The 17,659-nt window shown below is 37.9% G+C and overlaps 2 protein-coding genes across 3 annotated transcripts in view; one reads left to right on the top strand and one right to left on the bottom strand.

Moving 5' to 3' along the window:
- The window catches only part of CMSS1 (cms1 ribosomal small subunit homolog), a 370,489-nt gene that overhangs the window by 256,931 nt on the left and 95,899 nt on the right, over nucleotides 1–17,659 (bottom strand). The gene's annotated exons all lie outside the window — the stretch shown is intronic.
- The window catches only part of FILIP1L (filamin A interacting protein 1 like), a 291,626-nt gene that overhangs the window by 183,468 nt on the left and 90,499 nt on the right, over nucleotides 1–17,659 (top strand). The window contains exon 4 of the mRNA XM_054577353.1: nucleotides 3,426–3,604. Within this exon, the coding sequence (XP_054433328.1) occupies nucleotides 3,426–3,604 (179 nt within the window). The remainder of the gene's footprint in view (nucleotides 1–3,425; nucleotides 3,605–17,659) is intronic.

The raw sequence follows: 17,659 nt of genomic DNA, 5'->3' as shown, positions 1-17,659 counted from the left end.
TAAGAGTGACAATGAAAACAAGGAAGAGCTTTCAGAAAGATCTGGCAGTGGCAGAGGAGAGCCATGAGAATCAAGATGCCATTTCCAGATTCTGAGATATTGAGACAATGAGAGACTGAGCTGCCTCTATAAAATAAAGATTCCAGTGTTATCCATGAAAAGCAGGTTTCAATAAAGACAAGGAAAAAAGGATATTTTATAAACACTATATTTGGTTACCTATGATCTACTAAAATGGCCAGACAATTTCTCTGCTCTGTGAATTAGCTTTATGGAAAAGGACAATCTTCAAAGAGCTGATGAAAAAGAACAAATAGAACCAACGCCATAGCACAGACAAACTTCAAACCTAAAATCAGGGTGGTCTGTGACTCTGGAGGTATTAAAACAAAGGTCATTATTCATTTTAAAACATATATAAGTAACTTAAAGCAAAAAGATAGAAAACCTCTCTGTCCTTCATTATGTCCAACCATAGAAGAATCACCAGAAATCCAACCTAATGAAACACATTGTGCTTCTTTCTTCCTAGGCACGGAGGTAACTTGTATTAGGGGCTGGGAATAAGACAGAATACCAGAGAGGTTAAAATGATAATTCAGAAGCTTGTCACTGAATAGCAAATATTAAGGAGCCATCTTTTCAATCTTTCTGCCCCTGACATCCCCTGAAATGACTGATCATTCTTCCTGTTTTCTTTCCCAGGCTTCATTCAGTCTGTACATGGGGAGAGATAAAAGGAGGACAGTGGTTCTCTGATAGTCCCATAGTGCTTAATGATATACCGCCTTACACTGTTCCTAATTGTGTGTCTTATCTTCCTAATGAAAGTATAAGCACTGAGACTTCAAACTTCTCTTCTATTCCCCATGGCAACTATCACAGCACTAAGTCCATAGGGCATAACAGACACAATAAATACTTGTTGTCTTGGGAGAACTGTGATGTTCGAAGTGATCTTAAAAATCAAGTCCAACCACTTAATTTATAAATGAGAAACCTGAAATACAGAGTGGTTAGGTGGCTTGGTCAAGCTCACACACCTACAGGTGGTGAGAATTGAAATGAGTTCAGGGAGGCTCCAGTCCATCATTCGATCTGTCAGAATGAGGAGACCAAACTGAGAACCACTGACATATTTTCTAAAAGGCATTCTAGGCATGGAGAAATGAAGGCACAGATGAAAACTTCAGGTATATGCTAAAACATCTCCAGAATCAGTAATTCTTTGGGTGCTTTCCCTCTGCCAGGAACTATTTGACAGCTTTGCAATTACTGTTGTTGCATGCACCAAACAGCATGAAGTAAGTTAAAGTCATCCTCTAAAGCGTCATGGAATGTGAAAGAAGGGAAACTCAGAGAATCAGGCATTTTACTGATATGAAGGAACAAACAATTCTACCCAGGAATAATCAGAGAAAGCTACAAAAAAAGAACAGGAAAGTCTTGGGTAGAAGGGTAAAAATGTGTCTAGGTTTCAGCACTGGAAAAAGCAGTCTTGAATCACCATGGTATGTTCTCAGAACTTCCCGAAGTTCAGTGGGTGAGAAAATGTGAAGATATGCAGTAAGAATGGGGAAGAAGTGTCGGGAGACCAGTGGTGCAACACCTCTTGGCTCTGGACTGGAGAGTGGTGTAATCCCATTGGTGAAAAGAACGTGCTGTCACTGATGAGGACAGGCAGGAAGGGGATGGGGCTGAAGGAAGGGAGACCAGTTAACAGATCACGAAGTAAATGAAGGGCAATGATTTTTCCGACCTTCTTTCCTTGTCCCTTTATACAAACAAACAAACAAACAATGTAAGGAGCAAAAATTGCAACAGAAAAACAACAGTGTATTAAATAAGTCTTCTACTTTCTCTAAGCCAAATAAAATTTAATACACATGTTCATACAAGAAGCTATCTAAAGAAAGACATTTTTCTTGTACTTAGGAAACTTCCCTTAGTCATTCATTTACTCATTAATTCTAGGGTTGATCTTATGCAAATTAAACTAAATATTTTCCTAAGTCAACTAACAACTTTCCTAAATGATGGCTGATCCTGTCACTATTTCACTCTCAAATTCCAAAACCAGTTTGTTTGAATTTCCTTTACACTTCACTCTAAGGTTTAGGTTTGAGACCCAGGACAATTTAACACTACAACCTTCCTCTCAGAATATGGTCATTAGTTAACAGTGACCTTGCCAGCAGGCAAATACAGTTTAGCAATTTCAGCTTCCACAAAAGGATTGGTTATATTTATTAAAAATTACCAACACCCACATGGTATAATGAAACATTTTCTGTGTGTTAAAGCACGATTATAAACCAATAGTAGAAATCTAGACAATCAGCCTAGGCTTTAGAGGTCTGTGAGAAGTCATTAGGCTCTATACGCTGGCACACTTTTTTGTTCTATTCTTTTTCTGAAATGGCTTGGCTATTTTGTGCCTTGGATTCCTTGTCAAGTACGTGCTTTTTAAGTCTGTACAATTTAAACTGTCTTCTAATTCAGAGTCACAATTTTTTTATCTTTTATGATAAAGACAAAGGGTAAAATCAACCAATAGTATCAGAGCGCTGAAGTAATACTTAACAAACTAGGAAGTTACAGTCTTTCAAAACTATGTTCTTAATTGAGTATCAATTTATCACTGGCCAAAGATTCTGAGCTACATCTGTTTCAATCAATCTCTTTCCCGCTTTCCTTTCTTGATTCATTGCTTATTTTGTTTTCAATCTGTGAACACATACTGGGCACATATACATGTGAGTCACTCTGTAAGAGACTAAGAGCCTAAGAAATATAGAATGTAGGCCCTGCCTTCAGGAGTCCACAGTCAAGTTAGGGGAGACAAATACATAAATCAGGCACAGAGTGATAGTTTTATAATGGACAGATAAGGAGGCCATGAAAGCAAGAAATAATTTGATGTTTATATTATATATTACACATTCACACTACTAACAACACAGAATTAACAAATGTTTAAATACTCAAAAACCTTGATACATAATACAAAGAAGGTCAGACCATGGAATCCAAGAGGCATACACTGGTAGAGTACTATAGGGAGGGCTGGGCAGGAGAGGCTACTAGGGCAGCTGCAGAATCGAACACTGAGCATATCATTCCTCTGATACAGTTTCTCTAGAGAGAGAAGGAAGTGTCAGAAAGAGGGCATAAGGGAACTGTTTTGATATCTACAGAGGCACCAATTACTCTCTCTGGAAAAAAAATGACAGTAAAAAGATTACATTTATGTTGAAAAGCATCAAAAAGTACCAATGAACAAGAGGAATGTCAAAAACTAACCGAGGAGATCAGAACCCATTGCTGAATTAATTAGTCAAAACCTGGACATTTCTAAGAGTGACAGATGGCAGTATTATGAATGATTTGTAGTTAACAGACTTTAAATTTATTTTCTCTTGTAGCTGGACAAAGTTGTGGAGAAACACAGAGAATCTCACAAAAGAATCCTGGAACAGCTTTTAATGGTAGAAAAATCTCATAGGCAAACCATACTGGAGTTGGAGGAAGAAAAGAGAAAACATAAAGAATACATGGAGAAGAGTGATGAATTCATAAACTTACTAGAACAGGAATGTGAAAGGTAAGTCTACTTTGTACAAGACAATGAACCATATTGAACTCTTACTAACCTCTCAGTATAGGCTAGGTACTGTATGAGGGATACAGTGATACAAAGATGAATATGACACAGCTTCTGCTCTAAAAGATCTCATGGTCAAGAGTGATGAAAAAGACATGTTAAAAGACATATCAGTACAATACAAGAATAACCAGGTATAATAAGGACTGTGGAAGTATGAATGTTGGGCACCCAATTCTTCAAAGGATTGCCCTGCAAAAGCTGCACCGAGGAGGTGATGGGTTTAGTCTTTATACAAACAAGAACAGAAACAATATACAAAGCACGGGCAGAAATAAGTGTCACATCAGAGGTTAGAAAACAGTATGGATCCTGAGGGAACTCAAGCTTTCCACATAGCTACAGCACAGGGTGTTACTGGAAGATGAGAAAAGGAAAGGCCAGCTACAAGCTATTGGGTTTTACACTGTTAGCAAGGAGCAAATGACACACTGTGAGAAGGGGAATGAATTGATCAGGTATGTTTTCTTAAAGAACCACTAAAGCAACATGGAGGAAAGACAGGAGGAGCATATGTTTTTCAATGGCAATGGGGTTAGAGAGGGTGAAATATAAACAAGAAGTATTTACAATGTATAGTTAATTTGAATTAATGGCTAATGAGAGTGGAAAGCAGAACAAGGAAAACGGGAAGTTATTGAGAAGTACTAGCTATTCACCTAAGTAGAGAATATAGAATGGGACAGAGCTTTTTGTTGCTGAAGTATTTTGCGGGGGGAGGATGGTTTAAAAGGTGGAGGCGGGGAGTAGCAGAAGAGTTCTGTTTTAGAATTGTTGAGTGTGAGGTACTTAGTGTATGCCAAAGACCAGAGAGAGGAGAGAAAAGCATGTCTAAAGACAATCCACAGTTGAAAATATACATCTGGAAAAAGATGGGCTTGGTGATGTGAATTTGTGACTAGAGACATCCAAAGCTATGAGTTTTGGTGTGGTGAAGAGAATTCCGAGAAAAGAACTCTAGAAAACATTGCTGTTTGGTGGCTTTCTGAAGGTAGATAGGTCAAGAAAAGAAGCTAAGAGAGATGGTGATGGGTTAGAAGAACCAGAAGAGAAATAAAGTAAAGAAATCAAGCAAGGAAGGACTTTCAAGAAAAACTAAGTGGTCAAATAACAGCAAATAATACAGAAAGGGATAAGAAGCTTAAAATATAAACTAATATTTTGAGAAGCTTTGTGCAAAAATGGGGAGATTGGTTGGAAAACATTTTATAACCATATGAAGGGCAGGTTATTTTGCTTCACTTTGACTTCCCTGTTTTGAAACAATGTAGAAAGTATAAGCATGCATATTAATTGAAAGGACAATTGACCCTCTGTTGATACTACAAAGATAGAAAATAACCTATCTTTGCAATGACAAATTTTTACTGGAGCGTCATTTCACTTATTATTCCATGTATGCTTCTTTTATGAGTTACAGAGCTAATGACACTCATTTCTAACAGTTATAGAAAAATGGGGGGAAAAATACTTGTGAGCCCCTTTAACAAAAATACCAGTAGTCTTAATTGCTTTATTTAACTACTTACAATTCATATTTTAGATAGGTAACCGATGTTACATAAAGCTAGGTTAAAGGCATACTATATTTCTTTTCAATGTATTTCACGGTAGACACTTGGTAAGAGTGCTAAAGAATCCATGGTCCTCATACCCGGTTTCATTTCACACATTCATCAGACGCCTTGTTGTCTACTGACTACACAGAATGGGACCTTGTTATTGTACTTTTCCCCATATGAACTTGCAGTATCTTCAGGGGAGGATTAAAGGAGCATAAGTCTGCCGCCAAAGGAAGATTCGGCCCAAACATTACAATATAAGATTTGTTATTCAATGAGACAATGTCATATTAAATATTATTTCAAACCCCTGTGGTCTGGCACCTGTGGCCTTGTTTGGCCTCCACACTTATTTGGTACTAACTTGCTGAATGCCAACACTTCTGTTCATCTCTCATTATTATGGACATTTACTGACCATGCTCAGAGTGCTGCCTAACATAGAACAGAGAGGTACTGGTTGTCCCTAACCAGAGGGCTTACTACATTAATGGAGACTCCAAATATACATATTTAGGGTAGGAATGTGGAGGGCGGCTGGTGGTATAGTTCTAATATTTGCCGTTGTATCTCTGCTATCTTCTGGAGAAAGGCTGAAAAGTGCTATACAGAAGTAAAATTGTAACCATGGGAGGCAGATGATGATTATTTAAACCAAGAGAGAGAGCAGAGAAGAACACTGAGAAATGGGAACAAAATATCCGTGGGAATAAAGGCCACAGATTAAAAGAAAAGAAAAATAGTGAGGTGAAAGTAAATTGCACACCGTGAAATCAATATGTTAAGAATGGTATTACGACATGCATCTAAGGGGTTTAAGAGGAAAAATATAAAAGATCTTATTTCTTAAAGGACACAAAGTGACTTTGTCTTGAAGAATAATGAAAGTGAACATACTATTACAAAAAAATAGGAAAAAATGGCTGGAGTGACTCTCATTCTCTGTTTAGCCATTCCATAAGATGGGAGAATATTCATCTATTTCTGTTTGCTAAGGAACAGCTTACAGACAAACTCTTTGGGCATGATTACATTAAACCTATTAATACAGAGATAATTATTTCCCTTCCCCATCTGTATAACATCATAATTCCCTTACCTTGGCACCACTGGTGAATTGGTCCTTCCAGCTTCTCTACCTTTAATAGGAAACTATGAGCCTATAAAGCACAACTCACTTCTACCTGCATTAAGGCCATGTGGATCAAGGTATTAAGTGAACACCACCTAATAAAACAGGAAGTCGGGCAAACTAATAATTTCAGGTAAATATACACAGAAGAGGTGTTTACACAATAGAGCAAAATACCATTCACATGTCTCATTTTTGAACAACAGATGACAGAACATGCATCATTACTGAGTCCCTCTAACTTTAGTGAAAGCACTTGTAAAACACATAGCCACCCCTCACAAAAGCAAGACTAATTTGTCCTAAGGGGTCAAAGAGTAAGGTTTGCTTCCTTCCTCAAAGTGATGGAAAACCACTCCCAAATCAGTGACCTGTGCTGAGAAACAAAGAAAGATACCACCCCCGTAAAGGGGGGTTGGGTGACAATAGCTATAAAGAATTACCTGATGGAAGCTCTGCAAAACACTGTGAAAGTTTAGTGCTCATATTTTAAGTGTCAGATAATATTTACTTGGAAATAAAATAAAAATTAAGAAATATATGATTGAGATAGTTAATTTGAAATCTTAGATTCAAATTAAAGCTCAATTTCTGTATTTTCTTTGGAGGATTTGTTTTATGTGGAAAATCCTAAAGGAGACTGATGTCACACATTGAGTTTAAGCCAAAATGTTTGCCAAGTGATGTCTTTGTTGTAATCAGTAAACAATTGGCTTTCCCACTGAGGGACTGCAGGACAGGGATCAGCTCAGGAAACCCTGTTCTTAAGCATGTTAATGCGGTTTCCTTCACTGTAATCTATGTGGTTTGGTCTGTCCATAAGATAATATTATATCCACATTTCATGACAGCTTTCTGTTCACTGACCAGCCCCAATGTGTGGATATGTGTGTCACCAATGACTTGAATTATGTACTTGGCTGAATTACAAGTGGAGTCTATGTGAAAGGTTTTATACAAAAGCAATGCCAGTAATTTTTGGCCTTTCTGGATGGCTTCACAGGAAAGCCAAAACAGAAATCACTTTTAGTCAGTGCAATTTTGCAAAATTTTCCCATAAGTGAAATGCCAATTTTTCTGTACTTTCATAAAGTTTGCAAATTTTTTTTCCTTTTTCAGTTCAATGGTGTAAAAGGCTGTGAAGACCAAAAAAAAATTTTTTTTCCCTTTTTTTGAAACCATTCTTTAAAAAAAAATACTAAAACCATGTATACTAACCAAGTATATTACTGCATTTCTGGTCTTGAAGTATTCACTAAAGTGAGAAACAAGTATTGTTATGGCAACTCTGTATAAAAATGTGGCTTCAAACATGGATTCTTTTAAGGCCTTAAATTACTTTTCATAACATCTTGGCCAAGTAGGTTAGTACTGATAGCACTATTTTACAAAGCAGGAGTTCAAATGGTAGCTTTTCAAAAGCCACATAATGAGGTAGGAATCACAGGCAGAATTAATTGCTTGTTCCTCTCCTGCCTAGGTGTGACTAGAGAGAGCACTGGCTCAGGGGGCAGGGGGGTCTTTAGAGGAAAGTCACCAGGGACCTAGCTTCAAGGGTTGTTGGCTTTACCACACCTTAGGCTAAGTCCTATGCTATTCAGGTTTGAGTAAGGAACAAAGCACTTCTGCCCTGGCTGGGGAGCTCATTTGGTTAGAGCACTGTCCCAATACAACAGGTTGCAGATTTGATCCCCAGTCAGGGCACATACAGGAAGCAACCAATGAATGCATATATAAGTGGAACAATAAATTGATGTTTCTCTCTTTCTCTCTCTCAAAATCAATAAAAACTTTTTAAAAAACCCAAAAAACAAACAAAACAAGCACTTCTATCTTTTCCATGAGCTGAAACAGCTTGGTAAAAAAGATTTCCATTATCAACCCTTCTCTGCTATGACAAGCCTGTTTTCCAGACTGATTTCAGACAAGTGACTGAAACACTGAACCATATTTGACCCCGCTGTTGATGAGTACAGTTGAGCCTTGAATAATGAAGGGGTTAGGGGCACCCACCCCTGTGCAGTCAAAAATCTGTACATAACTTTTGATTTCCTCAAAACTTAAGAAACAGTTGTCCCTTGGTATCCATGGGGGATTGGTTCCAGGAAACCCCACCCCCCACCTTGCCTGACAGATACCAAAATCTGCAGATGGTCAAATCCTTTATATAAAATGGCACAGAGGACTTCCAGCACGATGGCAGCATAGGTGAACACAGCTCACCTCCTTGTACAACCACATCAAAATTACAACTACTAAACAACCCATTATTCAGAATCACCAGAAATTGAGCTGAATGGAAGTCCTACAACTATGGAATTAAAGAAGAAACCACATTGAGACCAATGGTGGAGGGCAGACAGCTGGAATGGGGTGGTCCCATATAGGGAGGGATATCTCAGGAGCAAAGGTTCCCTGCCTCACACCCATCCCCCCAGTCTAGGTCTCCTGTGCCAGGAGATAAGCCCCCATAACTTTTAGGGGTAAAAAACAGTGGGGATTGAGGTTCACAGAACCTCAGAAACTACTGGAGCCCCAGGGTGTTCCTCTTAAAGGGCCTGCACATAGCCTTACTTGGACTCACTCCCTCTGAGCTCCAGTACTGGGGCAGCAGCTAGAAAGGTACCAGGGACATACTGGGAGGAACTGAAGTGTCTGGCATCAGGATGAGTTTTGGGGGGCAGTTTTCTCCCAGAAGAAGTACTGGCAGAGGCCATTGTTCCTTTTCTGAGCCCTCTACTCACAGATCTGGCAGGCGGGCAACATTTGAGACTCCATCAACCTAGCTCACACTCTTTGTCTCACCCTGGTGATTCCTTGAAGTTCTGCCTCACCCAACTTTTGGGCCCACCCAAACTGTTTCCACTGACTTTTCTGTACCAAAGGCTTGTCTTGGCTTATGCTTCAGGTTGTTCTAAATTCTCTCAAATAGGCAGCATGGTCTCAATAAGCCCGGCACCTCTTGCAAAATGTCCCAAGGACTGTCATTAGCAGCAGCCAGCATTGGTTCATAGCTTGGCCTCACTTGGGCACTTCCTAGCCCAGCCCAAGTTGCAGCCACCTACAGATCACTTTGTAGCTTATGCTATGTGACCTGGACAGAAAACAGGCAGTGGCTACCTTGGCCTGCACCTCCCAGAAGGTCCCAGAGCCTGCCCACCCAGTGGACAGCTACAGACCACATCAGAGCACCATTACCCAACAACCTCCATAAGCAACACCCTCAAGGGGAGGACTCAGCAAGCACCAGAGACCTGCTGAAGTAAGTTCTGCTCTGTGGAATAGATAGCTGCTCCTCCATGATGATTAGAGGTTACAGCCAGTCCCTGCAGCTGGTTGGCCTGGGTAAATCCTTCCCATAGACATATCAACAGCAATTCAGGCTCAACTACAAGAGAAGGGTATACACAGCCACATCATGGGCATATCTCAAGTACTCAGCTTGGGTGACAGGGGAGGCTGTCCCACTGGACCCTACAGGACACCTCCTACATTAGGCCACTCTACCAAGAAATGGAGTCACAGCAGCTCTAATACATAGAAACAAACACAAGGAGGCTGCCATTATGAGGAGACAAAGAAACATGGCCCAAATGAAAGAAAAGATCAAAACTCCAGAAAAAGAACTAAACAAAATGGAGCCAAGCAATCTACTAGATGCTGAGTTCAAAACACTGGTTGTAAGGATGTTTGATAAAATTATGGAAAGAGTAGATGAACCAGAGCACAGAGAGGTTCAACATACAGAAAAGGACATATAAACTACAAAAAGAAAACAGTCAGAGAAGAAGGATACACTAACTTAAATGAAGGAAAATTTGCAGGTAATCAACAGTAGAGTGGATGAAGTTGAGAATCAAATCACTGATTTGAAATGTAAGGAAGCAAAAATACCTAAACAGAAGAGCAAGAAAAAAAAAGTATATTTTAAAAAGTATTTTTAAAAAAGAGGATATTGTAAGGAGCTTTTGGGACAACTTCAAGCATATCAACATTAACATCATGGGGGTGCTGGAAGAAGAAGAGAAAGAGAAACTGAAAAGCTATTTGGAAAAAATAATGACTGAAAACTTCCCTAACGTGGTGAAGGAAATAGACACAGAAGTCTAGGAAACACAGAGAGTCCCAAATAAGATGAACCCAAAAAGGTCCACATCAAGACACATCATATTAAAATGCCAGAGGTTAAAGACACAGAGAATCTTAAAAGAAGCAAGGGAAAGCAGTTAGTTACGTACAGGGGAGATCCCCTAAGACTGTCAGCTGATTTCTCAAAAGAACCTCTGCAGGCTAGAAGGGAATGGCAAGTAATATTCTAAGTGATGAAAAGCTATGACCTACAACCAAGATTACTCTCTCCAGCAAAGCTATCATTTAGAATTAGAGGACAGATAAAGAGTTACCCAGACAAGAAAAAGCTAAAAGGGTTCATCACCACCAAACCAGCATTATATGAAATGTTACAGGGTCTTTAAGAAGACGAAGAAATCAAAAATATGAACAATAAAATGGCAATAAATACATATTTATCAATAATTGAACACACACACAAAAAAATAAACAAGCAGAACAGAAACAGGATCATGGATGCAGAGAATGTATTGATGGTTGCCAGATAAGAAGGGGGTCGAGGGGATGGGCAGAAAAGGTGAGGGATTAAGAAGTATGAGTTAGTTATTATGGAATAGTCCTGGGGATGTAAAAAAACAGCATAGGGAATATAGTAGCTGAATAATCATATGCATGACCCATGGACTTGGAAAAATGGTGTGGGGATTACCTAAGGGAGTGGTGGGGTCTGGGTGGAAGGGGCAAAGGGGGAAAAATTGGCACAACTGTAATAGCATAAATAATAAATACAATATGAATTTTAAAAATGGCATAGAAAAATGCATACAATTGGCTTCCCAACCACAGACGAAAATACTGTTTTCAATCCATGGTTGAATTTGTAGTTGCAAAACCAGGGATATATTGAAAGAATTCGCATAAAAGTAGACCTGAGCATTTCAAACCTGTATTGTTCAGGAGTCGATGTATATTGGATTACTTTCAAAGACATAGCTCCATATACTCACTTGAACTATATACTTGTGAATGAGTGTATTATTTATTTTTTTAAGTTAGTTTGAATGACTATTTAGCTAGTTAGTGCAGCTTGCCATTCATTCATTCAGTTTCTCAAAAAACAAAACAAAACAAAAAAACTCCAAACCGAAACCCAAAACCCAATTAATTAAATGCCTGCTGTATGTCAGGTGCTGTGCTAGATAACTAGATGAAGGAGGTAGATTTGGTCTCTACCAACATAAAATCCCAACTAGTTTTTGTATATGTGAAACAGAGACACAACTGCAGACTTTAAGACTTAATACTAATTCTTCCAAAGCTCTTTGTGATCATGATGGGTAGCATTTAAAAAAAGGCAGTATTATGGTATTATAACATAATAACATGCAATGCTCATGGACAAAGAACATTCAGGAGAAATCGGTAAACACATTAAACTAGAGTACTAGAGAATTCAATATCTTGCAAACTATTACCACCATTAGGATTTTTAGTTTCTTTAGTCTTAAATCTCAGCTTTTAAGAACATTCCACAAAACATAACACAGTGGATGTAATATTTTAAAAAATAAATAAGCCTACTTTCTAAAAATCATACTTGGAAAATGAGCAGTTTTAAATTTCATGCACACTAAACTATTGTTGTAGAATACATTGTACTTAAATGCAATCATTTCCTGTCAGTTTTCTGGCAAAGAGTTATGTGTATTACATATTCCTGAGATTATGTCTTGCAAGTAGAGAAATGGATGCCAGATCTCCATTTGACCTTTGTCATGGATATATACTTCTTTGTCAGAAAAAAAATGGAGACCCACCACAAACACATATTTTGGTATCATAATTCTATAAAGAATCACAACATGATCAGCCTATACTTCATATACCCCAGACCTAATACAGGATCTGGGCAGAGATGCAGAGAGATTAATATCTCGTGAGAATACCAAAAATCCATTTAGGACTGTGCACCATGACTTAACTTTCAACAAATGTCATAAAACCATACCCTTGTAACTGCATAATTCAGCCATTTCCTTACAACACCATTTAATTATAGAGATCAAAATTCAGATACAGTGATGATGCTATTTGACTGCTTTTCCTTCCCAGAAAGCTGAGCTAAATTTTACAAATAATTTTGGGTGTGTATTTGGATACACAATGATTAGTGAATTTATTGCTTTCAAAGAATACTACAAATGTTAAAAAATGGCCTAAAGGAAACATAAGCACAGTGAGGTATGAACCAGGAACTTAGAGATAGGGGACTGAGGTCAGCAGAACATCTGTAGCTAGCCTAGTGCGTAACTTTGGGCAAATTCCATTTCTCCAATCTTATATTACGACAAATGAGATAGGTTATATTATTTGTACATCTCTTTCAGATCTAAAAATCTGTGCTTTGATTATATGATTGTTATGGATAAGTACCTTTTACTTCAAGCCTATAATTCTAATCCACACTATCAAAAGAAGTCAGTGAAGTCTGGACAACAGGGACAAAACTTGTTTTCAAAAAATGAACAAAGACTCAGACATCTATGAAATAATACTAAAAGATCTAACATTTATGTCATCAGAGTAACAGAAGAATAGAAAAAAAGGTAGTGCAAAAAATTTTTTAAAGATATTACGTCTTAATATTTTCCAAATTTGATAAGACGCTCCTATATGCTTAAGAAGATCAGAAACCTCATATAGGATAAATCCAAAGAAATCCCTGCCCAGATGCATAAAAAGACCTCAAAGAGGGTAAGTGGTGAAATACCAATATATAAGAGAGAAAGGTACTGACAGAAAGAAGGGAAGACAAACACCCACCTATCAAAACAAAGAAAAAAAAAACACAACAGGGGAAATTGAGATTTCAGGAAGGAACGAATAAGGAATATCCAGCATTGCCAAATTTCTTACTAAGACAAACTTGGTATTAATATAATCAAAATATGATTTCACATTACAAGCTATCAGAGTAGCCAGAATTTCTTAATGGTGTCAGACAGACCTGGCTTTAATTTCATGTTTAATCTTACTGTCTGGTCTGATATGGGGCAAGTAACAAATTCTTTGAGATTTGGTTTCCTCAGTTTTTCTTTACTAATATATCCTTAGCTTTTCTCAAATATTTTTTTCTTTCTCTTGAATTCAGTGGGGTGACAATGGTTAATTTTTTTTTTTAAAGAGGTCACAGTAAGAATGACAGCACCTCTATCATCAACTTAAAATTCAATCTGTATTTTCACTTTTAAAGGATATCTAGATTTAGGTACACCAAAAGGCATTCTCAAATGCCACATATTCAAACTGAACTTAATATCATCTTCGCAAACCTAGGTCAATTTACAATGTTTCTATTCCTGTTAATGCCACCACAATGAATCGGACTATCAGCTAATCATAAAAAACTACGGAGATTTCTGTATCCCAAATGTAAACTGGAAAAGATCAGGCAATCTAGACCAATCCTTTCATTTTTGATTACAAAAAACAAGGGCCATCAAGTCTCAGCTAAGAAATCCCCAAATCTTGCTACTAAATAGTAATAGAGTCTTCCTGATAACATACTTGGTGCTATTCTCCCTAGAAACATTAACAGGTTCAAGCTTTGTTCTTGCTGTTGGGAGGTCCAAAAGCAATGTAAGACATAATTATTGATATTATATAGTCAAAGAGACAAGACCCTTATAAAATAATCTGTAGATGATTCAATGAGGATTCAGGTATTCATTCTATGGTACTGATACCACTGATTCAACACTATGGGAGGTTGGGCAAAAAGAATATTAACAACTGTAATTATCCCAACCAGCACAGTCCTAAGAGAATGCAGGACATATTGTACATTAAACATTGGGTAAGTACATCTAACCAGCTCAAAGCTACTAATTTACCAGCCCTTTAAAACGGAAAGCAAAAACTGAATGTGGAAAGGCAACCTCAAACTTCTGTCCTATCTGATTATAAAATATAAAGAGGAAAAAAGTCATTAAACCATATCAAAGAGGAAATTTTTGCCTCATAAATGGAAATCAAGGTGGAACACAATTAGACTGTATCCTGAATTTGCAACTTGCAGGTAAACTTTCCTGGCAAGCATATTTTTCCCCTCATGAGAAGTTGAAGCCAAACAGCCTCAGCCAGCTATGAGGATGGAGATGCCTGGCATAAAGAAGGAATACCACCTACCAGAAAGGACTTTCCTTGGAAGAGTGTAGGATATTGGAGTTAAAGGCACAGACTCATAAAACAAGAGCTTGAACTATGTTTCCACCTTCTCATCTGGTTCCACTACCTATCTAACCTTGAATTTTATCTCTGTAAGTCTCAGTTTCCCTATCTGTTAAAAAAAAAATATGAATGTCAGGCTCCTGGTCCTACTAAACTAAATTAAATAATGTACAGGAAGTGCTAAATATGGTGTCTGCAACATAGGAAGTACTCAGTAAACATTTGCAACTTTCTTCAAATTTGCTTTTTTTAAAAAAAGATTTTTTTATTTATTTTTAGAGAGAGGAGAAGGGAGGAAGAACACCAAGGTGTCGCTGCCTCTCATGCACCCCCTACTGGGGACTTGGCCCGCAACCCAGGCATGTGCCCTAGACTGGGAATTTAACAGATGACCCTTTGGTTCTCAGGCTAACCCTCTGAGCCACGCCAGCCACGGCACAAATTTGCCTTTTTTCAAAGTAGGTTATTTATATATTCTGTGTCATACCACTGGGCATTTTTAGGATTGCCAAGGTGGCGTTTAACTAGACCCTGTGCAAGGTGCTAAGGATGTGATGATGAGTAAGAGTTTTCAAGGGGCATACCCTTCAGTATGGTGCATACACAAAAGCAAATGAAATGTCATGTTACAGGAATGATAATAACAGAAAATCCAGAGAAGGCAAAAGTGAGAGATCATTCTTCAGGCATGGTTGTATCTTATTTCCTTTAGAGTAGGGCTATTACTGAATGTTCAAATGATCTAACACTATAACATTGAGCTGGGCACTATAGTGCTCAACAAAATGTTTTAAAAATTTCATTGGTAATGAAATTGGAAATTTGGAAATCATTCTACCTAAATAAAGAGAAATGTTAATATGATAGTATTATGAAGAGCATAATCTACAATATATACAAAATTAAAACTCACCCAATATGGTAGATTGTTGGTTTTTGTTTTTGTTTTCTTTTCAAATTATAAGTGAAAGTTGATTTAGAAAGTTACAAAGATAGTAGAAGTGAGCCAACTGAGCTGGGTAGACTCAGGAAACCAGTTACAGAAGCAAAAGAAGGGCGGAGCTAAGGGGAGAGAAAGGAAACAATAAAGTGCCTGGGGGAAGAGGAGGAAGAGAAAGGCAGGGGCTTGCTACCAGGAGGGAGAAGTCCACGGGGTGGATTTTTGTGCACAGAAAGACTCCGCTTGCTCTCTGGCCTGCCACTGATCTCTACACTAATCACACTGACTTGCCTAAAGCGATTGTGAAAAATCAAATATTCCTTCTCTATGGCAAGTGGGCTTAATTTCACAGTTTTTTCTGCAGGGCCAAGAGCATGGAAACACAATTTGTTGAATAAGTGACAGAAATGTAGAAAAAGTTGTTACATTTTAATCTACTATTTTCATTAATATCATATCATAAATTAGCTTATGGATTAGCTCTCTCCGTTAATTCAGCTTTGGAGAATAGTAGTATAAAAAACAAATCAATTTTGATAGGAGAAGCCAAACAAGCTTGAGATCTTTGTGACTGTCCCAAAGGGGGCAGGCAGGCAGAAAAAAATAATTCTATAAAGGGTTTTAAAGTTAAACAACATCAGAAGCATTAACTACAAAAGGCTAAAAACAACTCTTTCCATTTGTACCTTGCACGGTTTTGGTATCCTATTTTTTTTCACTAACGAAGACACCATGACATTTTCCTAAACCACCACCAACTTATCTATACCATCACTTATATATAATTTTTAAGTACATGAATAACACTGCTTCATACAGATGTAATTTATTCAACAGATTCCCTATTGTGGGTATTTAGATTCCTTCCACTTTTTTACTTCTTTAAAGAACACTATGATGAAAAGCCTCAGACTCCAATTAATTTTTACACCTTCCTGATCGTTGCCTTAGAATAAATTCTTAGATGTGGAATTGCTGGGTCAAAGTTATGAACCTTTGAAGGATTTGAAAACTGTAGCTAAACAGTGCTCATTAAATAGACTTTGTATTATCACTAGCAATAAAGGAGAGTACCCATGTCTTACTTTATAACTTTGGGACTAATCTTGAATATGACCAAATTTTTTACATGATATGATGTTTAAAAGTATGTAAAGTGAATGTTACTTACATGTATCAGACTTTCACCTGACTTGGACTTTGATTTTAGAGATGTGTTACTTCTGGAAAAAAATTCTAACACACAGCATCAAAACCATACATAAATACATTTTTTTATTGCCTCTTTTTTTAAAAACTGTTGTTCAGTTACAGCGGTCCCAACTTTTCCCCCACTGCTCTCCCCTGCCCCGTCTGCCCCCACTCCCACAGCCTGCCCCCCTCACTGTCCGTGCCCAGGAGTCCTGTTCTTGTTCCTTGGCTCGCCCCTTCCCCTTCTTTCCCCTGTCATCCCCCTGCCCCCTCCCCTCCGGTCATGTCAGTTTGTTCTTAAACACAACATTTTCTTGAAAGAGTATTATGCCATTATCAATATAATTTCAATATATTTCCTTTTCCCCATCAAAGTCAGGTTTTGAGAGTCTAGCATCACTAGGCTTACAAACATTGCTTCTGTAACTCCTCTAAATGGTCTGAAACCTCCTCCCTCAGTACGATCCCATGCCAAGCCTCAGAATTCCAGTTCAGGATCCTGGCCCACCTTTCCCACCACAGGAGGGATTCGGCAATAGTTCTCAATTCTTACAGCACTGGTCTTACATGGTACTGACAAGTTTAAGTTTGTTTAACATTGCAGAATCCAATCTTCACTTTGTCAAATTCCCTCTCTAATAATTCAGTTGGTTTGAAGTGTGTAAGAATTCCATACCAATTTCTCCCATTTAACTCAATTTATACTCACCAACTCTCATTTCCTCCCTATTTATCATGGACATAGATTTATGCCCATAGCATTTTCCATTTATTTTCTAGTAACAGCATGGAATATCTGAGGTGCCTTGAGAACAAGTAATTTATACCTTAAGAAGATGTTTCAGAAGAAACATATTAGCAGGATTTAT

This window comes from Pteronotus mesoamericanus, unplaced genomic scaffold, assembly GCF_021234165.1.
Source record: "Pteronotus mesoamericanus isolate MK-2021 breed Mesoamerican mustached bat unplaced genomic scaffold, CSHL_Meso_final contig_42, whole genome shotgun sequence".
NCBI lineage: Eukaryota > Metazoa > Chordata > Mammalia > Chiroptera > Mormoopidae > Pteronotus > Pteronotus mesoamericanus.
The sequence above is the reverse complement of the archived record's forward strand: the minus strand, read 5'-3'. Positions and strand labels throughout refer to the sequence as shown.